The following is a 26,537-nucleotide window of genomic DNA, read 5'->3' on the forward strand; positions in this document are numbered from 1 at the left end:
CACTGTGACGGTGATTGTAATATGTAATATGTTCACTGTGACAGTGATTGTAATATGTAATATGTTCACTGTGACGGTGATTGTAATATGTAATATGTTCACTGTGACAGTGATTGTAATATGTAATATGTTCACTGTGACAGTGATTGTAATATGTAATATGTTCACTGTGACAGTGATTGTAATATGTAATATGTTCACTGTGACGGTGATTGTAATATGTAATATGTTCACTGTGACAGTGATTGTAATATGTAATATGTTCACTGTGACGGTGATTGTAATATGTAATATGTTCACTGTGACGGTGATTGTAATATGTAATATGTTCACTGTGACGGTGATTGTAATATGTAATATGTTCACTGTGACAGTGATTGTAATATGTAATATGTTCACTGTGACGGTGATTGTAATATGTAATATGTTCACTGTGACGGTGATTGTAATATGTAATATGTTCACTGTGACGGTGATTGTAATATGTAATATGTTCACTGTGACGGTGATTGTAATATGTAATATGTTCACTGTGACGGTGATTGTAATATGTAATATGTTCACAGTGACAGTGATTGTAATGTGTAATATGTTCACTGTGACGGTGATTGTAATATGTAATATGTTCACTGTGACGGTGATTGTAATATGTAATATGTTCACTGTGACGGTGATTGTAATATGTAATATGTTCACTGTGACGGTGATTGTAATATGTAATATGTTCACTGTGACGGTGATTGTAATATGTAATATGTTCACTGTGACAGTGATTGTAATATGTAATATGTTCACTGTGACAGTGATTGTAATATGTAATATGTTCACTGTGACGGTGATTGTAATATGTAATATGTTCACTGTGACAGTGATTGTAATATGTAATATGTTCACTGTGACAGTGATTGTAATATGTAATATGTTCACTGTGACAGTGATTGTAATATGTAATATGTTCACTGTGACAGTGATTGTAATATGTAATATGTTCACTGTGACAGTGATTGTAATATGTAATATGTTCACTGTGACGGTGATTGTAATATGTAATATGTTCACTGTGACAGTGATTGTAATATGTAATATGTTCACTGTGACAGTGATTGTAATATGTAATATGTTCACTGTGACGGTGATTGTAATATGTAATATGTTCACTGTGACAGTGATTGTAATATGTAATATGTTCACTGTGACAGTGATTGTAATATGTAATATGTTCACTGTGACAGTGATTGTAATATGTAATATGTTCACTGTGACGGTGATTGTAATATGTAATATGTTCACTGTGACGGTGATTGTAATATGTAATATGTTCACTGTGACGGTGATTGTAATATGTAATATGTTCACTGTGACGGTGATTGTAATATGTAATATGTTCACTGTGACGGTGATTGTAATATGTAATATGTTCACTGTGACGGTGATTGTAATATGTAATATGTTCACTGTGACGGTGATTGTAATATGTAATATGTTCACTGTGACGGTGATTGTAATATGTAATATGTTCACTGTGACGGTGATTGTAATATGTAATATGTTCACTGTGACGGTGATTGTAATATGTAATATGTTCACTGTGACAGTGATTGTAATATGTAATATGTTCACTGTGACGGTGATTGTAATATGTAATATGTTCACTGTGACGGTGATTGTAATATGTAATATGTTCACTGTGACGGTGATTGTAATATGTAATATGTTCACTGTGACAGTGATTGTAATATGTAATATGTTCACTGTGACAGTGATTGTAATATGTAATATGTTCACTGTGACGGTGATTGTAATATGTAATATGTTCACTGTGACAGTGATTGTAATATGTAATATGTTCACTGTGACGGTGATTGTAATATGTAATATGTTCACAGTGACAGTGATTGTAATGTGTAATATGTTCACTGTGACGGTGATTGTAATATGTAATATGTTCACTGTGACGGTGATTGTAATATGTAATATGTTCACTGTGACGGTGATTGTAATATGTAATATGTTCACTGTGACGGTGATTGTAATATGTAATATGTTCACTGTGACGGTGATTGTAATATGTAATATGTTCACTGTGACAGTGATTGTAATATGTAATATGTTCACTGTGACAGTGATTGTAATATGTAATATGTTCACTGTGACGGTGATTGTAATATGTAATATGTTCACTGTGACGGTGATTGTAATATGTAATATGTTCACTGTGACGGTGATTGTAATATGTAATATGTTCACAGTGACAGTGATTGTAATGTGTAATATGTTCACAGTGACAGTGATTGTAATGTGTAATATGTTCACTGTGACGGTGATTGTAATATGTAATATGTTCACTGTGACGGTGATTGTAATATGTAATATGTTCACTGTGACGCTGATTGTAATATGTAATATGTTCACTGTGACGGTGATTGTAATATGTAATATGTTCACTGTGACGCTGATTGTAATATGTAATATGTTCACTGTGACAGTGATTGTAATATGTAATATGTTCACAGTGACAGTGATTGTAATATGTAATATGTTCACTGTGACGGTGATTGTAATATGTAATATGTTCACTGTGACGGTGATTGTAATATGTAATATGTTCACTGTGACGGTGATTGTAATATGTAATATGTTCACTGTGACGGTGATTGTAATATGTAATATGTTCACTGTGACGGTGATTGTAATATGTAATATGTTCACTGTGACGGTGATTGTAATATGTAATATGTTCACTGTGACGGTGATTGTAATATGTAATATGTTCACTGTGACGGTGATTGTAATATGTAATATGTTCACTGTGACGGTGATTGTAATATGTAATATGTTCACTGTGACGGTGATTGTAATATGTAATATGTTCACTGTGACGGTGATTGTAATGTGTAATATGTTCACTGTGACGGTGATTGTAATATGTAATATGTTCACTGTGACGGTGATTGTAATATGTAATATGTTCACTGTGACGGTGATTGTAATATGTAATATGTTCACTGTGACAGTGATTGTAATATGTAATATGTTCACTGTGACGGTGATTGTAATATGTAATATGTTCACTGTGACAGTGATTGTAATATGTAATATGTTCACAGTGACAGTGATTGTAATGTGTAATATGTTCACTGTGACGGTGATTGTAATATGTAATATGTTCACTGTGACGGTGATTGTAATATGTAATATGTTCACTGTGACGGTGATTGTAATATGTAATATGTTCACTGTGACGCTGATTGTAATATGTAATATGTTCACTGTGACAGTGATTGTAATATGTAATATGTTCACAGTGACAGTGATTGTAATATGTAATATGTTCACTGTGACGGTGATTATAATATGTAAATGTTCACTGTGACGGTGATTGTAATATGTAATATGTTCACTGTGACGGTGATTGTAATATGTAATATGTTCACTGTGACGGTGATTGTAATATGTAATATGTTCACTGTGACAGTGATTGTAATATGTAATATGTTCACTGTGACGGTGATTGTAATATGTAATATGTTCACTGTGACAGTGATTGTAATATGTAATATGTTCACTGTGACGGTGATTGTAATATGTAATATGTTCACTGTGACGGTGATTGTAATATGTAATATGTTCACTGTGACAGTGATTGTAATATGTAATATGTTCACTGTGACGGTGATTGTAATATGTAATATGTTCACTGTGACGGTGATTGTAATATGTAATATGTTCACTGTGACAGTGATTGTAATATGTAATATGTTCACTGTGACGGTGATTGTAATATGTAATATGTTCACTGTGACAGTGATTGTAATATGTAATATGTTCACTGTGACAGTGATTGTAATATGTAATATGTTCACTGTGACGGTGATTGTAATATGTAATATGTTCACAGTGACAGTGATTGTAATGTGTAATATGTTCACTGTGACAGTGATTGTAATATGTAATATGTTCACTGTGACGGTGATTGTAATATGTAATATGTTCACTGTGACGGTGATTGTAATATGTAATATGTTCACTGTGACGGTGATTGTAATATGTAATATGTTCACTGTGACAGTGATTGTAATATGTAATATGTTCACTGTGACGGTGATTGTAATATGTAATATGTTCACTGTGACGGTGATTGTAATATGTAATATGTTCACTGTGACGGTGATTGTAATATGTAATATGTTCACTGTGACGGTGATTGTAATATGTAATATGTTCACTGTGACGGTGATTGTAATATGTAATATGTTCACTGTGACGGTGATTGTAATATGTAATATGTTCACTGTGACGGTGATTGTAATATGTAATATGTTCACTGTGACAGTGATTGTAATATGTAATATGTTCACTGTGACGGTGATTGTAATATGTAATATGTTCACTGTGACAGTGATTGTAATATGTAATATGTTCACTGTGACAGTGATTGTAATATGTAATATGTTCACTGTGACAGTGATTGTAATATGTAATATGTTCACAGTGACAGTGATTGTAATGTGTAATATGTTCACTGTGACAGTGATTGTAATATGTAATATGTTCACTGTGACGGTGATTGTAATATGTAATATGTTCACTGTGACAGTGATTGTAATATGTAATATGTTCACTGTGACGGTGATTGTAATATGTAATATGTTCACTGTGACGGTGATTGTAATATGTAATATGTTCACTGTGACAGTGATTGTAATATGTAATATGTTCACTGTGACGGTGATTGTAATATGTAATATGTTCACTGTGACAGTGATTGTAATATGTAATATGTTCACTGTGACAGTGATTGTAATATGTAATATGTTCACTGTGACGGTGATTGTAATATGTAATATGTTCACTGTGACGGTGATTGTAATATGTAATATGTTCACTGTGACGGTGATTGTAATATGTAATATGTTCACTGTGACGGTGATTGTAATATGTAATATGTTCACTGTGACAGTGATTGTAATATGTAATATGTTCACTGTGACGGTGATTGTAATATGTAATATGTTCACTGTGACAGTGATTGTAATATGTAATATGTTCACTGTGACAGTGATTGTAATATGTAATATGTTCACTGTGACGGTGATTGTAATATGTAATATGTTCACAGTGACAGTGATTGTAATGTGTAATATGTTCACTGTGACAGTGATTGTAATATGTAATATGTTCACTGTGACGGTGATTGTAATATGTAATATGTTCACTGTGACGGTGATTGTAATATGTAATATGTTCACTGTGACGGTGATTGTAATATGTAATATGTTCACTGTGACAGTGATTGTAATATGTAATATGTTCACTGTGACGGTGATTGTAATATGTAATATGTTCACTGTGACGGTGATTGTAATATGTAATATGTTCACTGTGACGGTGATTGTAATATGTAATATGTTCACTGTGACGGTGATTGTAATATGTAATATGTTCACTGTGACAGTGATTGTAATATGTAATATGTTCACTGTGACGGTGATTGTAATATGTAATATGTTCACTGTGACGCTGATTGTAATATGTAATATGTTCACTGTGACAGTGATTGTAATATGTAATATGTTCACTGTGACGCTGATTGTAATATGTAATATGTTCACTGTGACAGTGATTGTAATATGTAATATGTTCACTGTGACGCTGATTGTAATATGTAATATGTTCACTGTGACGGTGATTGTAATATGTAATATGTTCACTGTGACGGTGATTGTAATATGTAATATGTTCACTGTGACAGTGATTGTAATATGTAATATGTTCACTGTGACAGTGATTGTAATATGTAATATGTTCACTGTGACGGTGATTGTAATATGTAATATGTTCACTGTGACGGTGATTGTAATATGTAATATGTTCACTGTGACAGTGATTGTAATATGTAATATGTTCACTGTGACGGTGATTGTAATATGTAATATGTTCACTGTGACGGTGATTGTAATATGTAATATGTTCACTGTGACAGTGATTGTAATATGTAATATGTTCACAGTGACAGTGATTGTAATGTGTAATATGTTCACTGTGACGGTGATTGTAATATGTAATATGTTCACTGTGACGGTGATTGTAATATGTAATATGTTCACTGTGACGGTGATTGTAATATGTAATATGTTCACTGTGACGGTGATTGTAATATGTAATATGTTCACTGTGACAGTGATTGTAATATGTAATATGTTCACTGTGACAGTGATTGTAATATGTAATATGTTCACTGTGACGGTGATTGTAATATGTAATATGTTCACTGTGACAGTGATTGTAATATGTAATATGTTCACTGTGACAGTGATTGTAATATGTAATATGTTCACTGTGACAGTGATTGTAATATGTAATATGTTCACTGTGACAGTGATTGTAATATGTAATATGTTCACTGTGACAGTGATTGTAATATGTAATATGTTCACTGTGACGGTGATTGTAATATGTAATATGTTCACTGTGACAGTGATTGTAATATGTAATATGTTCACTGTGACAGTGATTGTAATATGTAATATGTTCACTGTGACGGTGATTGTAATATGTAATATGTTCACTGTGACGGTGATTGTAATATGTAATATGTTCACTGTGACGGTGATTGTAATATGTAATATGTTCACTGTGACGGTGATTGTAATATGTAATATGTTCACTGTGACGGTGATTGTAATATGTAATATGTTCACTGTGACGGTGATTGTAATATGTAATATGTTCACTGTGACAGTGATTGTAATATGTAATATGTTCACTGTGACAGTGATTGTAATATGTAATATGTTCACTGTGACAGTGATTGTAATATGTAATATGTTCACTGTGACAGTGATTGTAATATGTAATATGTTCACTGTGACAGTGATTGTAATATGTAATATGTTCACTGTGACAGTGATTGTAATATGTAATATGTTCACTGTGACAGTGATTGTAATATGTAATATGTTCACTGTGACGGTGATTGTAATATGTAATATGTTCACTGTGACGGTGATTGTAATATGTAATATGTTCACTGTGACAGTGATTGTAATATGTAATATGTTCACTGTGACGGTGATTGTAATATGTAATATGTTCACTGTGACAGTGATTGTAATATGTAATATGTTCACTGTGACGGTGATTGTAATATGTAATATGTTCACTGTGACAGTGATTGTAATATGTAATATGTTCACTGTGACGGTGATTGTAATATGTAATATGTTCACTGTGACGGTGATTGTAATATGTAATATGTTCACTGTGACGGTGATTGTAATATGTAATATGTTCACTGTGACGGTGATTGTAATATGTAATATGTTCACTGTGACAGTGATTGTAATATGTAATATGTTCACTGTGACGGTGATTGTAATATGTAATATGTTCACTGTGACAGTGATTGTAATATGTAATATGTTCACTGTGACGGTGATTGTAATATGTAATATGTTCACTGTGACAGTGATTGTAATATGTAATATGTTCACTGTGACGGTGATTGTAATATGTAATATGTTCACTGTGACAGTGATTGTAATATGTAATATGTTCACTGTGACGGTGATTGTAATATGTAATATGTTCACTGTGACGGTGATTGTAATATGTAATATGTTCACTGTGACGGTGATTGTAATATGTAATATGTTCACTGTGACGGTGATTGTAATATGTAATATGTTCACTGTGACGGTGATTGTAATATGTAATATGTTCACTGTGACGGTGATTGTAATATGTAATATGTTCACTGTGACAGTGATTGTAATATGTAATATGTTCACTGTGACGGTGATTGTAATATGTAATATGTTCACTGTGACGGTGATTGTAATATGTAATATGTTCACTGTGACGGTGATTGTAATATGTAATATGTTCACTGTGACGGTGATTGTAATATGTAATATGTTCACTGTGACAGTGATTGTAATATGTAATATGTTCACTGTGACGGTGATTGTAATATGTAATATGTTCACTGTGACAGTGATTGTAATATGTAATATGTTCACTGTGACAGTGATTGTAATATGTAATATGTTCACTGTGACAGTGATTGTAATATGTAATATGTTCACTGTGACGGTGATTGTAATATGTAATATGTTCACTGTGACGGTGATTGTAATATGTAATATGTTCACTGTGACGGTGATTGTAATGTGTAATATGTTCACTGTGACAGTGATTGTAATATGTAATATGTTCACTGTGACGGTGATTGTAATATGTAATATGTTCACTGTGACGGTGATTGTAATATGTAATATGTTCACTGTGACGGTGATTGTAATATGTAATATGTTCACTGTGACGGTGATTGTAATATGTAATATGTTCACTGTGACGGTGATTGTAATATGTAATATGTTCACTGTGACGGTGATTGTAATATGTAATATGTTCACTGTGACGGTGATTGTAATATGTAATATGTTCACTGTGACGGTGATTGTAATATGTAATATGTTCACTGTGACAGTGATTGTAATATGTAATATGTTCACTGTGACAGTGATTGTAATATGTAATATGTTCACTGTGACGGTGATTGTAATATGTAATATGTTCACAGTGACAGTGATTGTAATGTGTAATATGTTCACTGTGACGCTGATTGTAATATGTAATATGTTCACTGTGACAGTGATTGTAATATGTAATATGTTCACTGTGACGCTGATTGTAATATGTAATATGTTCACTGTGACGGTGATTGTAATATGTAATATGTTCACTGTGACAGTGATTGTAATATGTAATATGTTCACTGTGACAGTGATTGTAATATGTAATATGTTCACTGTGACAGTGATTGTAATATGTAATATGTTCACTGTGACGGTGATTGTAATATGTAATATGTTCACTGTGACGGTGATTGTAATATGTAATATGTTCACTGTGACGGTGATTGTAATATGTAATATGTTCACTGTGACGGTGATTGTAATATGTAATATGTTCACTGTGACGGTGATTGTAATATGTAATATGTTCACTGTGACGGTGATTGTAATATGTAATATGTTCACTGTGACGGTGATTGTAATATGTAATATGTTCACTGTGACAGTGATTGTAATATGTAATATGTTCACTGTGACGGTGATTGTAATATGTAATATGTTCACTGTGACGGTGATTGTAATATGTAATATGTTCACTGTGACAGTGATTGTAATATGTAATATGTTCACTGTGACGGTGATTGTAATATGTAATATGTTCACTGTGACGGTGATTGTAATATGTAATATGTTCACTGTGACAGTGATTGTAATATGTAATATGTTCACTGTGACAGTGATTGTAATATGTAATATGTTCACTGTGACGGTGATTGTAATATGTAATATGTTCACTGTGACGGTGATTGTAATATGTAATATGTTCACAGTGACAGTGATTGTAATGTGTAATATGTTCACTGTGACAGTGATTGTAATATGTAATATGTTCACTGTGACGGTGATTGTAATATGTAATATGTTCACAGTGACAGTGATTGTAATATGTAATATGTTCACTGTGACAGTGATTGTAATATGTAATATGTTCACTGTGACGGTGATTGTAATGTGTGATATGTTCACAGTGACAGTGATTGTAATGTGTAATATGTTCACAGTGACAGTGATTGTAATGTGTAATATGTTCACTGTGACGGTGATTGTAATATGTAATATGTTCACTGTGACGGTGATTGTAATATGTAATATGTTCACTGTGACGCTGATTGTAATATGTAATATGTTCACTGTGACGGTGATTGTAATATGTAATATGTTCACTGTGACGGTGATTGTAATATGTAATATGTTCACTGTGACAGTGATTGTAATATGTAATATGTTCACTGTGACAGTGATTGTAATATGTAATATGTTCACTGTGACGGTGATTGTAATATGTAATATGTTCACTGTGACGGTGATTGTAATATGTAATATGTTCACTGTGACGGTGATTGTAATATGTAATATGTTCACTGTGACGGTGATTGTAATATGTAATATGTTCACTGTGACAGTGATTGTAATATGTAATATGTTCACTGTGACGGTGATTGTAATATGTAATATGTTCACTGTGACGGTGATTGTAATATGTAATATGTTCACTGTGACAGTGATTGTAATATGTAATATGTTCACTGTGACGGTGATTGTAATATGTAATATGTTCACTGTGACGGTGATTGTAATATGTAATATGTTCACTGTGACGGTGATTGTAATATGTAATATGTTCACTGTGACGGTGATTGTAATGTGTAATATGTTCACTGTGACGGTGATTGTAATGTGTAATATGTTCACTGTGACGCTGATTGTAATATGTAATATGTTCACTGTGACAGTGATTGTAATATGTAATATGTTCACTGTGACAGTGATTGTAATATGTAATATGTTCACTGTGACGGTGATTGTAATATGTAATATGTTCACTGTGACGGTGATTGTAATATGTGATATGTTCACAGTGACAGTGATTGTAATGTGTAATATGTTCACTGTGACGGTGATTGTAATGTGTAATATGTTCACTGTGACGGTGATTGTAATGTGTAATATGTTCACTGTGACGGTGATTGTAATATGTAATATGTTCACTGTGACGGTGATTGTAATATGTAATATGTTCACTGTGACGGTGATTGTAATATGTAATATGTTCACTGTGACGGTGATTGTAATATGTAATATGTTCACTGTGACGGTGATTGTAATATGTAATATGTTCACTGTGACAGTGATTGTAATATGTAATATGTTCACTGTGACGGTGATTGTAATATGTAATATGTTCACTGTGACGGTGATTGTAATATGTAATATGTTCACTGTGACGGTGATTGTAATATGTAATATGTTCACTGTGACGGTGATAGTAATATGTAATATGTTCAATGTAACAGTGATGGTAATATGTAATATGTTCACTGTGACGGTGATTGTAATATGTAATATGTTCACTGTGACGGTGATTGTAATATGTAATATGTTCACTGTGACGGTGATTGTAATATGTAATATGTTCACTGTGACGGTGATTGTAATATGTAATATGTTCACTGTGACGGTGATTGTAATATGTAATATGTTCACTGTGACGGTGATTGTAATATGTAATATGTTCACTGTGACGGTGATTGTAATATGTAATATGTTCACTGTGACGGTGATTGTAATATGTAATATGTTCACTGTGACAGTGATTGTAATATGTAATATGTTCACTGTGACAGTGATTGTAATATGTAATATGTTCACTGTGACGGTGATTGTAATATGTAATATGTTCACTGTGACGGTGATTGTAATATGTAATATGTTCACTGTGACAGTGATTGTAATATGTAATATGTTCACTGTGACGGTGATTGTAATATGTAATATGTTCACTGTGACGGTGATTGTAATATGTAATATGTTCACTGTGACGGTGATTGTAATATGTAATATGTTCACTGTGACAGTGATTGTAATATGTAATATGTTCACTGTGACGGTGACTGTGATTGTAATATGTAATATGTTCACTGTGACGGTGATTGTAATATGTAATATGTTCACTGTGACAGTGATTGTAATATGTAATATGTTCACTGTGACAGTGATTGTAATATGTAATATGTTCACTGTGACAGTGATTGTAATATGTAATATGTTCACTGTGACAGTGATTGTAATATGTAATATGTTCACTGTGACGGTGATTGTAATATGTAATATGTTCACTGTGACGGTGATTGTAATATGTAATATGTTCACTGTGACGGTGATTGTAATATGTAATATGTTCACTGTGACGGTGATTGTAATATGTAATATGTTCACTGTGACGGTGATTGTAATATGTAATATGTTCACTGTGACGGTGATTGTAATATGTAATATGTTCACTGTGACAGTGATTGTAATATGTAATATGTTCACTGTGACAGTGATTGTAATATGTAATATGTTCACTGTGACGGTGATTGTAATATGTAATATGTTCACTGTGACGGTGATTGTAATATGTAATATGTTCACTGTGACAGTGATTGTAATATGTAATATGTTCACTGTGACGGTGATTGTAATATGTAATATGTTCACTGTGACAGTGATTGTAATATGTAATATGTTCACTGTGACAGTGATTGTAATATGTAATATGTTCACTGTGACGGTGATTGTAATATGTAATATGTTCACTGTGACGGTGATTGTAATATGTAATATGTTCACTGTGACGGTGATTGTAATATGTAATATGTTCACTGTGACGGTGATTGTAATATGTAATATGTTCACTGTGACGGTGATTGTAATATGTAATATGTTCACTGTGACAGTGATTGTAATATGTAATATGTTCACTGTGACGGTGATTGTAATATGTAATATGTTCACTGTGACGGTGATTGTAATATGTAATATGTTCACTGTGACGGTGATTGTAATATGTAATATGTTCACTGTGACGGTGATTGTAATATGTAATATGTTCACTGTGACGGTGATTGTAATATGTAATATGTTCACTGTGACGGTGATTGTAATATGTAATATGTTCACTGTGACGGTGATTGTAATATGTAATATGTTCACTGTGATGGTGATTGTAATATGTAATATGTTCACTGTGACAGTGATTGTAATATGTAATATGTTCACTGTGACGGTGATTGTAATATGTAATATGTTCACTGTGACGGTGATTGTAATATGTAATATGTTCACTGTGACAGTGATTGTAATGTGTAATATGTTCACTGTGACAGTGATTGTAATATGTAATATGTTCACTGTGACGGTGATTGTAATATGTAATATGTTCACTGTGACGGTGATTGTAATATGTAATATGTTCACTGTGACGGTGATTGTAATATGTAATATGTTCACTGTGACGGTGATTGTAATATGTAATATGTTCACTGTGACAGTGATTGTAATATGTAATATGTTCACTGTGACGGTGATTGTAATATGTAATATGTTCACTGTGACGGTGATTGTAATATGTAATATGTTCACTGTGACGGTGATTGTAATATGTAATATGTTCACTGTGACGGTGATTGTAATATGTAATATGTTCACTGTGACGGTGATTGTAATATGTAATATGTTCACTGTGACGGTGATTGTAATATGTAATATGTTCACTGTGACGGTGATTGTAATATGTAATATGTTCACTGTGACGGTGATTATAATATGTAAATGTTCACTGTGACGGTGATTGTAATATGTGATATGTTCACTGTGACGGTGATTATAATATGTAAATGTTCACTGTGACGGTGATTGTAATGTGTAATATGTTCACTGTGACGGTGATTGTAATGTGTAATATGTTCACTGTGACGGTGATTGTAATATGTAATATGTTCACTGTGACGGTGATTGTAATATGTAATATGTTCACTGTGACGGTGATTGTAATATGTAATATGTTCACTGTAACGGTGATCATTATATGTAATTTGTTCACTGTAACGGTGATCATCATCTGTAAGATGTTCACGGTGCTGGCTGGAGGAATTTGGATTTTGTTCATGGTGCTGGCGATAGCTTGCCGACTCCTCGCGAAACACACACAGGTCTCTAAATTCCCGTATCTAATTCTGTCAGATGGGCTGCCAGTTTACGTGCATCCGAGAGACGGCACGAAACACCAGGATCGCAGTTTCTTGTCAGTTCGGGAATCAAACCTGGACTTGACAGCTCAAAGGCAAGTGCACTCACTAACGAGATGTTTACAAAACAAGTGATGAACTCTCAAGTAGCTTTAAACCTCTAGCGTGTGCTTCAGATGTGCTTACCTGCCATCAAGCATGATTCTCCAGTTACCTGTCAACACAAGATATGAACTGAGCATATATGTATGGAGTATTTGATGATTTCCAAATCAAACTTTCACAATCGTCTTAAGTCTTCTTTTCCATAATGTGTTTGGCTTGTGTCGGGTTATGCTCCGCTTACTTTTAAACATGGATAATTTAATTATATTGTATTTGGTGCTGCCTTCTCTCTTTATCCACATGTTAACCTAACAGTGCACAGTCGTTCGTTGAGTCAATATATAGACACTGACATCCTTTAGATCATGTAGTTCAGCACAACTCCACTGGGTAATTTGGATTCGGTTTGTGGCTCATGCTGTGTGAGCTCTTCAAGGTATGGTATGAATCGAGGTGATTCATTATAATGAGAGTAACAATACATATCTGCTCCCATAATCCTTTGGGGTGGAATGGGGTATCACAATTAGGTTGTGTACATTTTCGTCACTGAGGAATGCACCCTTGACATGGCGCATCTTCATCGATCGGCATCCCTGAATTTCTCACCAGAACAGAAATCTAGAGTTCGGTTTTGGCACCGGCACACAATGGTGTACTCTTTACAAAAGGTAATGTTGGATCTTGAATGTCCAAAAAGGAATGCTTACAGATGACAGTCGGATTAATGTTCCCTCTGTTAAAGATTGGTGAACACATTTCTGGAGCACCCAGCCTGCACAGCATCATGATATCAGATTGGCAGTTTATGGTATGGTTCAGACTCTAACCCAGATTTTGAGACAGCTAATAGGTGAGTACACGACCTCTGAGTTCTTTTGCAGGACCTCTCAATTAAAAAAAAATTGCATTTATGAAACTAGAAACACGTGCTCCTTGGGGGAGCAGCCAGATCAGGTCATGTTATTATTAGCTCATCCCCCGCATAGCAGGAGATAAGGTTTTGCAATCACTTTTGTCTGTCTCTGTCTGTCTGTCTGTCCGGGTCATAACTTTTTTTTTTTTTACCATTTGAGCTTTTGTCAAATTTTCAGCAAAGCTTTATTATTGGAATGTGGAGAAGGCAAATTCATGATTTGGTCAAAAGGTCAAAGTGACATAAAATCCTCAATTTTCATCCAATTGACCTGACGTTTTAATTATTATCATTTGAGCTTTTGTAAGCCTTAACGTTTTCTTTACGATTTGAGCTTTTCTCATCAAATTTTTCAACAAAGCTTTATTATGGGGTCATTCCATACCAACTCACCTAAATTTCAAAAACCTCCCCAGGTCACCTCCTCAGATTTTGCTGGAAAAATTCTTCAATGTAGATCTATATGGCTATACCCACCATGCAAAAGATTAGCTTTCAATTCCTCATAGTTTAAAAAATATCTATCTCTCGAGACCTTTGAAATTTGGCCCTAAAAATGCCAAATGTGAAAAACGCATTTTTTTTCATCTTCAGGGGCTTATAATTTTATAATGGACTCCTCTAGAATGTTAATATTGCAAATATTTACTAATTGGCATCCAGATTTTTCAATTATGGCATCAGATAGCCTCTGGGATGCATATTTCTCACTCTATAGGAAGCTAAAAATGGCTTTTGGGCCAAAACGAGCTAAAATAAGGTGAAACTATAGTAGCCCTCCTGAAAATCTGGAACAACTTAGAATTTTTTCCTCATAACACAGTGATTATAGGGTCATTATCTATCCATAGATACATTTTTTTGGGGATAATACAGTTAGGTGATGAATTATAAAAGTTTTACTGTGATGCCCATGGCTTCATTTTAAAATAATTTTTTATTTACATGCACGTTTTTTATAATTATTCACTTTTTTCATATTCTTGAGCTTATAAATCTGAAACTGAACACTCTAGCAAAGTGATACTTTCCAAGGGCCTCCGTCTGGCCATACCCCAGGCAGGTGCCTGGCCCATCCCCATCTCCTTGAGTTGCTGATGAACCTGCTGCAATCACGGGGCATGTGATCGGCCCATTAGCCTCCTCCACTTACGAGGCTCCCTCACTGATAGAACCTGGTGAGGAGGATCAGCGTCAGGAAAACGAGCCATAGTTCCATACAGCCGCAGCTGACGCTCACGGACTATGCAGGTAACAAATCTCATTTGAATCTCTCTCAGCAACCGCTCGTTGGACACAAAGTCCGACCAGCGATAGTCAAGGATTCTCCGAAGAAACCTGGAACCAAAGGAATTAAGTCTTCCTCTCAGATCCCTGGTCAGAGTCCAACTTTCACATCTGTAGAGCAAGACTGGAAGCACCAAGGACCTGAAGACTCGGACTTTCATCCTCACGCACAGGTACCGGCAGCGCCACACCCCATGATCCAGTGAATCCATGACTCCCCAGGCCCGACCCAGAAATCTGTTGACCTCTGGCTTACAGCCAGCAGAGACATGAATATAACTGCCAAGGTAAGTGGATCTCTCTGTGACCTCAACATCCTCGCCACAAACAGGAACAGACAGGGTAGTGGTTTCCAAGATGTCATTGAAAACCTTGATCTTAGTTTTGACCTACCGGCTCCGAATCCTCATTCAGCACCTCGAGGGCCCCCAAAAGGATATCTAAAGTCTCCACAAAGATGACTGCATCATCTGCAAAATCAAGGTCAGAGATATTGACATTCCCAAATGATGCACCGCAACTTGATCTCTGCAACATCCTCCCTCGAATCCAGTCCATACAAGTGCTGAAAAGTGTGGGGGCAAGTACACACCCCTGAATAACTCGAGTAACAACTGGAAATAAGTCAGAGATGGTACCACCACATCTCACAGCACTCTCAGTACGAGAGTCAAGTTCAGACATCAGATCGATCAGTTTTGGTGGCACCCCACGAAGACCAAGAATCTTCCAGAGGGCATCCCGATTCACTGAATCGAACGCATTACAGAGATCAACATAGGCTGCAAACAGCCCCTGCCGAAACTCTTGACTGCATTCAGTGAGGACCCGAAGAGCAAGGATACGGTCAACCGTTGACCTCTTTGGTGTAAAGCCTGATTGCTCTGTACGCTGGTGCTCAAGCAGATGGTGGCAAACCCTATCAATAATTATCTGAGCAAAGACCTTGCCAGGCACTGAGAGCAGCGTCACCCCTCAGTAGTTGTTGCAGTCTTGGCGATCACCCTTCCCTTTCCAGAGAGGAACAACAAGGCCCTTCTTCCAATCAGTTGGGATGATGCCTGTGTTCCAGGCAGTGCACAGACCTGCATGCAACGACATGAGTGCAGCATTTCCACCAGCCTTGAGAAGTTCAGCATGGATGCCACAGATCCATGGAGCTTCACCCCATTTCAACCAGATCACCGCAGTCTGTGATTCCACAAACAAAGGTGGACCACAGTTGATTGGAAGATCAGCAATGGGGATAGTAACATCCCTGACAACCAACTCGACAGTTGGTGGATCAGCCTGGTACAGCCGCTCAAAGTAATTGGCCCAGCGGGTCTTTACTTCAGACTCTCTGTCAAGAGCCTACCACCCTCTGCTCTAACTGCAGTACACCGAGGGATGGGCTTGGAGAAACACAAGGAGCGAAATCCCCTGTAAGCAGGATGAGAATCACTTGACGACAGGTGATGCTCCACCCCCTCAGAGATTCCTCGCACATAAGCGTCCTTGGCCACCCTTGGTGTACATGCAGTTTTATCCCTCAACTCACTGAACAACTCAGCTCAGTGCCATTCAGCCTGGCCCTGTGACTGGTCAATGGTATCCAGTGTCCCTTGAGAAAGAAAATTATTCTTCGCCCGACGGTAAGTCCCATGACATCCACTGGCATCAACAAGGACGGTGGCCTTTACCGCACTCCACAACTCTTCAGGATCCCCCAAAGCACCCAGACCCCCCAAATCTCCATTCAGCCTTTTCGCAAACTCCTCAGCTACCCTCTCATCCTTGAGCTTTCCAACATCCAACCGAGACTGGGATGGGACCATTCTCATGCATTTCAGCTGCAACTTCAGAGTTTCTACAACAAGCCGGTGGTCAGTCTTGAGGAACTGAGCACTCCGGTAGACCCTGCAGTTCAGGATCATCGTCCAGCGACCATCAACGAGCACATGGTCAATCTCCTTTGCCACACCGCCAGCGTTGGAATACCAAGTCCAGCAATGAGCCTGTGGGCACTCAAATCATGAACCAGCCACCCTAAGTCCATGACTTCTTCCAAAGTCAAGGAGCTTAGTGCTATTCTGATTCACAGTTCCAGAACCATGGGGACCAACACACGTCTCATAATCATCCCTATCAGTTCCATTTGGTGAATTGAAATCCCCCAAGTCGAGAAGAGTATCTTGCCTGGGGCACTGTAGTCCAGTCAAAATAAGCCAAAATGGTGGCAAACCTCACACTAATTGCAAGAAAAATGAAACCACTTGTTTTATGTCCTCGAGCTCTACCTTATCAATGACTAAAAATTCCAAGTAAATGAAGGTATGGAACATGGTGAGTTTTTAGGATGATTGCGATTTTTAATCTTTTTCAGGCAAGTATGCGGTATTAAAAAACTGTGTAATTTGGCCATTTCTTCCCCTATTCCATTCAACTTGGTGTCTATTCCCATGTTTTCTGAGGTGTTCTCTCAGGAAAATATTGTGTAAACCTTGGAGGAATAATAGTATGGAGGCGGTGTGCGTTACGATCCTGAAGCCAATTCCGCCATCTTGGATCACCCATTGCCAGTGGTTCGCAGGTTGGCCGGAAAGCCACTTTTCCCTAATTTTTAGGTCATCTCTATCATCTCAGTAGAGATGACCTAATAATAACAGTCTCGAAGTCTGCCCGTCCGTCCGTACGTCCGTACGTCCGCCCGTACGTCCGCCTGCCCGTACGTCCGCCCGTCCACAATCAAACCGAGTGGAGACAAATAATCAATAGTGGAATGGATAGAGGTCGATGAGACATGCATAACGAAATTACTTTCAAGGTCATCCAAGGTCAAGGTCAAGGTCACGAGGCTGTCAAAGTTGCGAAAATCGTCGATTTCCAATCGTATCTCCTCCCTCATTTATCAAGAGAGATCAAATGTTATTAGTGATTCAGATACTATGGACTATTATCGAGAACAACACGAGCCATTTTTTTTGAAATTTGCTCTCGTTCCGATTTTTTAGCCCTTCAAACTTCGTTCTGATTCCCCGTATGGGCCGTTCATAAGGTACGTACATACAAAAATAAAAGTATTAAAAAATTAAGAACCGGAACTCTCCGAGACAAATTTTACATTTGAAGCTTTTGTCAGATTTAACTAAAACAATGGAACACAAGTTTATAATATGCACGCTTACTTTCATTTATGACATTAACATTGTCTTGAATGTCAATTTGTACTTTTATTTTCATAAATGACTTGCTGTGATATTAAAAGAAAAAGGTAAATCACACCGCTAGGGACTGCATCGTCAACAAACATCGGTTCATAAGGAACTGCTGGCTATGCAAGCGATGAGCGATGTATGAGGGGGTGGGTGGGTGGGCACTAGCCTGCATACAGAAGGGGGTGGGTGGTTTTGAAACCCAGAAGTAGAGCGTACGTACTTTATGAACTGCCCCTATTCCAGTCTGGCACAGAGTTACTTACTTTCGACCTCTGGCAGAGATGACCAGCACTCCTGCTCGGGGGTATTTTTTTTATCTCCGAAACTATGAGAGATAGGTGCATACATGCAACGAGGAGCAACATAAGGACCTTTCCATGGCACGTAAGAGGAGGGATGCCAATGATGTGAACAAGCTACTCAAATTCATTGAGGACAAGTCTCCTTTCGGAGATGCTGAAACTCTCAGAAATATAGTAAATCGTGTTATTGCAACAGACAATGTGAATGTCGACAGAGCAGAAGATATTGGCAGTAAAATCTTAGGGGACATGGAGGGAAAACAAGTTTTGAAGTACAAATTTATGAAGAAAGACCAAGCTGTTGTAATGGATTCGAAGTCCAAAATCTCCATCAATGGTGAGGATGTTAGCATTGATCCTCTTCTCCTGTTTCAGAGGCTTGTGATGGTCAGCACACAGAAGGAAAGTATTCAGGACGCATTTGGCTATGAACTCTGTGGCTATCCCCCTGCTCTGTTTGAAAAAAGGAACGAACTCTTGAAAGCTAATAAGCCAGCACTTGCTAACGCTCTATGGGACCTTGATGGGGATCCTTCTGATGAACAGACGCACATGGAGATTGCAACATTTCAATTTGTCCTTGATGGTGGAGCTCTTCTGCACAAGATACCATGGGAAACTGGGAAGACATACAATGCTATCTGCCAAAATTATGTTACTCATGTCAAAAGGTATGGAAACCCAGTCATAGTGTTTGATGGTTACCAGAGTGGTCCAACTCCAAAGGATGGGACTCACAGAAGATGCATTGGTACCAAGCAGGCCCAAGGAGTTCAGTTTCATGAAAACATGCCTCTTCAAATGAAAAAGGATGAATTCCTGTCAAACAAAGAGAATAAGCAACGTTTCATAAATCTCCTTGGAAAGCATCTTGAAATGGCCGGCTGTGATGTTCATCATGCAAAAGGAGATGCTGGTCTTTTGATAGTGAAGACGGCACTGGTAGTGGCCAAGAAAGGTCAGACCATACTGGTTGGCAGTGACACAGATCTGGTTTTGCTTATCCATTACACAACTAAGAAGTACAAGAATATATACTTCCAGCCCCAGGCTAAAGCAGGTTCTCCCATCTGATACCTTGATATCAAGAAGCTGCAAAAGAATCTAGGTGAGAAAGTTTGCAGAAACATCTTGTTTCTTCATGCTGTTCTTGGATGTGATACTACTTCAAGGTTGTTTGGTCATGGAAAAGCTGTAGTTCTTTCATTGGCAAAGAACAGCCCATCTTTTGTCAAGGCAGCTGAAGTTTTCAACGATCCGGGAAGATCAAACGAAGGAATTGCAGAAGCAGGTGAAAAAGCTCTGATGTGCATATACAAAGCAAATCCCGGGGTCACAAGGAACTTGGACATACTTCGCCATCAAAAGTACCTTGAACTTCTAGCCACCAAAAACAAGTGGTCCACCCAAAACCCCTACCTCCAACTCGGGCAGCTGCCAAGTATCACTCCTTGCGCGTATATCATCAGGTGCAGATATGGAAAGGAGAAGAACTTTATTCAGAGACATGGGGTTGAGGGTGCAAGGAGAAACATTATTTCCAGTGGCAAGTGACTTGGATTTCGCACCAGAAGAACTGCGAAAAGTAGTTTGATGCCGCTGCAAATCTGGCTGCCAAACCAAGCACTGCGGGTGTCGGCAACAAGGACTGCCCTGTAATCCAGCATGTGGGGAATGCAGAGGTGTATGTGAGAACATGAGTGACCAAGGTAACAAGATGACTGATGATACTTTTTAATGTTTGCAACAATGCCGAGTAAGGAAAAGGTATCCTTATCTAAATTAGGCCCTACCTATGTGCGTATGTGGGGTGGGTGGGGTGGGGGGGGGAGGGCAGACTGGTCCTCAGTTTGACCATGGGCATGGTTTAAAGGACATTTAAATATCAAATGTGACCTAAACAATAAATATTAAGAGTAAAATTCAACGTAGATGATTGAAGTTTGACCTATCCTAGTGTTTGTAACCTATGACCTAATTTCGCCAGGTCCCTATATACATGCCAGATTTTGGATACCCCCACAAATCTATGTTCCACACCAGGAACTTCTTGGAATTTTTAATATATAATTACATGTACTTAAAGAAGACAAATAAAAGTGGGTTCATTTTTATTGCAATTAGTGTGACCTCCAACCCTATTTTGACTGGACTACTGGTCAACCAGACTCGACTGTGGCATCGAATGCGTTCTTCACAGTGAGACCACTCGTCTCAGTCGGAGAATATACAGAGACCAGGGAAACTACACCCAAGGAGTGACGAATCCTTAGTCTCATAATATGCTCGTTGACAGGTGTTTCCTCAATTATCATTGGAGTCAGCTTATTGGACACAGCTGCAGCAAGCAACTCCTAGGGCATGGTAACCATCAGAGCGACCAGACCAATAGTAGGTGCAACCACCCGCCATGATCTCTCTGCAATTTGGTCTCCGAACCTCAGAGCGTTGCAATACTGATGTCCAAACCCTTGAGCTCAGATAACAGAGACAGGTGGTCATCCTCTTCTTGGGACAGGACATTCCAGGCACCCACCCGAAGGGACCACCTCAGGTTAACCCAAGCAGTTCGTCGTCTGGAGGACGAGACCTCACCCTTTCGCCGACACACTCCCACAATCTGACCCGGGAATGTTACCCTGTGGTTTCCCTCCGATCATCAAAGATTGGGGGTCCCGAAGACTTTTCTTCAATCCCGTTATCTGGTGAGCTGCCCTGCAAAGGGCAGTGCACAGCAGGTACTCCCACGAAGTGGGTTTTCAAATGTATTTATTTTGAAATGCTTTTGGTAAGTTTTACGCTGGCCGGAGTGCAAATCCTGCCACCAACCTCCTCATAAAAAGTAACCCAACTGCAGGAGGATGTCCGCAAACACAGTTGGGCACTAGATATGGATGGCCGTTGGCTCATAAGGAGCTCCTCTGTCCTTTCACATGTTTTGTTTTTCATCCTGTTGGGTGTCCATATCCAAACACCCTCCTCACCAAGAAACTTGGTGGGGGAGACGGTTTAGTTTCCGACAACCTGACCATGGAACAGGTCAGTACAGGTTTCCCTGGTACCTGTGGCAAGTCAGATCTAATCTGACTTGACCTGACACCTAACAGACACTAAATGCATATTTTAGTGCAATTTATATTTCTGGTGATCTTCACTTAATCTCTTTAGAGAAAGCTATTGTTGTTGTTGAATCATGAGCATGTATAACTGACTTATCTTACTGTGCAGTCGTGCCTGGGGTGCACAATGCTTACCTCACAAAAGACCAGGAAATCTGCTTTGCAGTTCTTGGTGAGCTTCAAGGGGCAGGGAACTGTTATATTTGGGATGGTCTCACTGTAGTTGATCTTTATCCAAAACAACTTCACCATGGCCTGCGTAAAATCACAGTGATAATCATTATTATAAAATACTGTTTTGTGGAAAGGGATGGAGGGGTGATCCATAGTTATAATGTCGTAAGACCATTGTATGAACCATGTGATTCACATCGCATAGATTACTCTTGCAGTGAGTGTAAGCTTAAAGGAAGATGCAGTAAGGTTGTAAAATGTCTGACCTTTTGTATGGCACGGCCAGGCAAGGAATTCGATGTTTCACCGCACATAGTAGTGGCTCGGTCGGACCGTCATGATCTGTCTGGGCCAATGTGTGCGAACCATGGCGGCAAAATCGGTGATGGAATCAGGAAGAAAACATGAAGACTTTTATTACCATCGCCGGAGGAGACGGTATTTCATTTGGATCCGTTTGTCTGTCTGTCTGCACAGAACTTGTGTTTTTATCCGCAACCGCTTGTCGGACTGACACAAAATTTTCACCACAGGAGCGACGACTCGTGTGGAATGTTTTATTGATAATTATGATGTCGTAGGTCACGTGGTATCGCAGCCATGTTGGAAATAAAGGAAAAACTTTGGACCTCTGCATCTCCAAAACCGCACCAAGGAAAAAATTTAAACTTGGCACATGGCAAGTACTCCTCATCAGGAGGGAATAAGTGTGATTATATATATATATATATATATTTTTTTTTTCAATGACGTTTTTGGTCCCTTCGTTATGACGTCATAATTGCATGCGTAGAATGCTACATCCGATCAGTATGAAAATTTTTGAGGGTCATCTAGGGATAAATTGGTCCACAGGAAAAATAGAATATGACGACGTTATCGGTCACGTGGTTTGGCAGCCATATGTTTTTATTTTTATTTTTTTTAAATAAAAACCTTCAAAAAACTTTTTCTCTGAAACAGCTGAACAGATCAAGGAGAAACTTTACATGTATGGCTGCCTATCCATGAGGAACAAAAGATTCACACATCTGATGTCATAGGTCACATTGTTTGGCAGCCATATTTGATTTACCCTGAAACCGATAAAAAAAAATCTTCTTCTCCAGAATGGCTGGACAGATCGAGGGAAACTTCACACACGTTCCCCAAGCCTTTGGGGATACCAGGGTGTTCATGAATAATTGATAGATCACATGGTTTGGCAGCCATATTGGATCGAGTGGGGGGAAAAAAGAAATCCTTTCTCTTGAATCGCTTCATCGATCGATGTGGAACTTCACAATTATGATCTAGTCTTGATGGGGAATATATGTTTTAAATTTCAACCTGATCGGCCGCGTGGTCTGGCAGACAGGTTTATTTAATATTTTGAACCCGGTTTCTTTTGGATTTTTATTTTGAATAAGGATCACTTGGCTGTGCCGAGATGGGTGTGAGGGTAGAGGAGTCGCAGCTGAAATGTGAATCATATCCAGGTTCCTCCTGATGACTTCATCTTTGCTTTTTGCTTGTTTGGGTTCCTTTTGATTCCTCCAATGCAGGACTGTAACTATTTTGTCTTCCATTTGATGTGAATTGAATTTATTTTAATCCCATTCTAAATTAAATTTAGTCATAAAAAATGTCATGGGTCAGATCGGTGACAATTTTTAGCTCGCCTGTTCGAAGAACAGAGAGCTATAGCGATACCCCCGGCGTGAGCGTCAGCGTGAACGTGAGCGTGAAAATGTTAAATTTTTTGTATTACGGAAAAACTCCTTGACGGATTTCGACGAAACTTGGTGGGGGGGGGGTAGGTATGGTCCAAGGATCATGCCATTAGAATTTGGACTTGGTCCCCCCCCCCACCAAAAAAAATTGTTAGAGAAAAATCTTTGTTTTTTTTTCCATTTCTACATGTTTTAAGTGACTTCCAATCCCCTCCCCCCCCCCCAAAAAAAATTGTTCGAGAAAAAAAATTTTTGCAACTTTTTTTTCAACAAAATTTCGATTTCTTTTTTTTGCATTTCTACATGTTTTAAGTGATTTCCAACCCCCACCCCCCAAAAAAAAATTGTTGGAGAAAAAAAAATTTTGCAACTTTTTTTTCAACAAAATTTCGATTTCTTTTTCTTGCATTTCCACATGTTTTGAGTGATTTCCAACCCCCCTCCCCCCCCAAAAAAAAAATTGGAGAAAAAAACTAACTCTGTCAGCACTGTTGACATCATATTTAATGCATAAGATATAAGATTCACTTGAGTGACTCAGCAGTATTAGCGGTGGAGGTTTTGCACTCTCCCGAGTGCTCCCCCTCTAGTTTCCTTTCTCATGTTTTTATCTACCACACTATTTTTTTATACGCCCGATATATATATATATATATATATATATATATATATATATATATATATATATATATATATATATATATATATATATATATATATCGGGGCGTATTATGTGACACTGGTCGTCCGTCCGTCTTTCTGTCTGTCTGTCCGTCCGTTCCTGTCTGCACTCTAACTCCCAAAGTTTTCAACTTTCACATTTCATATTTGGTACATAGGTACAGACTGTGGAGACGGTGTGTTGTGACGTACGTTCGTCATCTAAAGTGGTTGCCATGGCAACCGGGATGCTGTTTTCCATCTGTTCCTGTCCGCACTCTAACTCCCAAAGTTTTCAACTTTCACGTTTCATATTTGGTACATAGGTACAGACTGTGGAGACGGTGTGTGTGACCTACGTTTGTCATCTAAAGTGGTTGCCATGGCAACCAGGATGCTGTTTTCCATCCGTTCCTGTCCGCACTCTAACTCCCAAAGTTTTCAACTTTCACATTTCATATTTGGTACATAGGTACAGACTGTGGAGATGGTGTGTCATGACATACGTTCGTCATCTAAAGTGGTTGTCGTGGCAACTAGGATGCTGTTTTCCATGTAGTAGCACAATTCTCTATATACCTTCTTGTTAGGGCGTATATTGTGCTCACTTGTGCTCTTGTTACTGATTACAATATACAAATTCATATATTGCTTTATAATTATACTTCACTGCAATGCTTTATAAAAAAATATTAATTATTAGACTTGTCTTTTTAAAACGATAAATGTATAAACAGGCGAGCATTGGGTGGCTTTGACACCAACTCTGGTTTTTAATTTAATCCGTTTTAATTTCAGGCTGTAACACAACAAAATATGACTGAAGTTGAGGGTTGTGAATACTTTCTGAAGGCACTGTATATCGTGTTACTGAGCAGTATATTCATTTAATTTTGCTTGGAAGAGGTTATGTTTGCTGTTAAGTCACAACAACACCACCAATAACAACACGAGAAGAAAAATAAAAACAACAGTTTTATAATGGAATGAGGAAAAGGAGAGCAAGAAGGCATCGAAAAGTTCTCTTGAGCTGCCATGCTCTGTTTCAAGCGATGCGTATCATTTTAATACTGACGTACTCATTGAAGGAGGAATTTGGGTCTTCTGTATGTGAACCGAGGAAGGTTTAGTGGCTCACCTATTCCCTGACCATGTCGGATCAACTTCAACCTGCTGTCCGTTTGTTTGTTGAGATTTAGCATCATTTCTTATATCATACCCTGTGAGGTATTCTTGGCTGAACTCTCTCTCATCACGGAACCTACCTGTCACACATTGTACTGCTGTTATCATGGTGATTATTTCAAAGCTGCTCCTTGTATACCCTCATCGGCACCATTTCGGATGATTTATGCGCCATTTTTGAAAAAGCACGTGGCTGATCGGTGCATACTCTGTGAGCTTATTCGTCCCTTCA

At 37.6% G+C, this 26,537-nt stretch overlaps 1 protein-coding gene across 2 annotated transcripts in view; it reads right to left on the bottom strand.

Annotated features, from left to right (window-relative positions):
* LOC147033759 (uncharacterized) overlaps window positions 1-26,537 on the bottom strand; it is a 43,119-nt gene that overhangs the window by 8,694 nt on the left and 7,888 nt on the right. The window contains exons 1-3 of one of the 2 annotated variants that reach the window (XM_085870373.1): window positions 23,015-24,598; window positions 22,710-22,829; window positions 13,835-13,862 (exon numbers count right to left, since the gene is read on the bottom strand). In XM_085870373.1, coding sequence (XP_085726499.1) covers window positions 13,835-13,862; window positions 22,710-22,829; window positions 23,015-23,062 — 196 coding nt within the window. In that variant the 5' untranslated portion in view covers window positions 23,063-24,598. Of the gene's footprint in view, window positions 1-13,834; window positions 13,863-22,709; window positions 22,830-23,014; window positions 24,599-26,537 lie in introns of those variants that run through there. The other variant, XM_085870383.1, reaches the window with a different exon arrangement.

This window comes from Eptatretus burgeri, chromosome 1 (genome assembly GCF_056783735.1).
Source record: "Eptatretus burgeri isolate ZD-2024b chromosome 1, Ebu_testis_v1, whole genome shotgun sequence".
Taxonomy (NCBI): domain Eukaryota; kingdom Metazoa; phylum Chordata; class Myxini; order Myxiniformes; family Myxinidae; genus Eptatretus; species Eptatretus burgeri.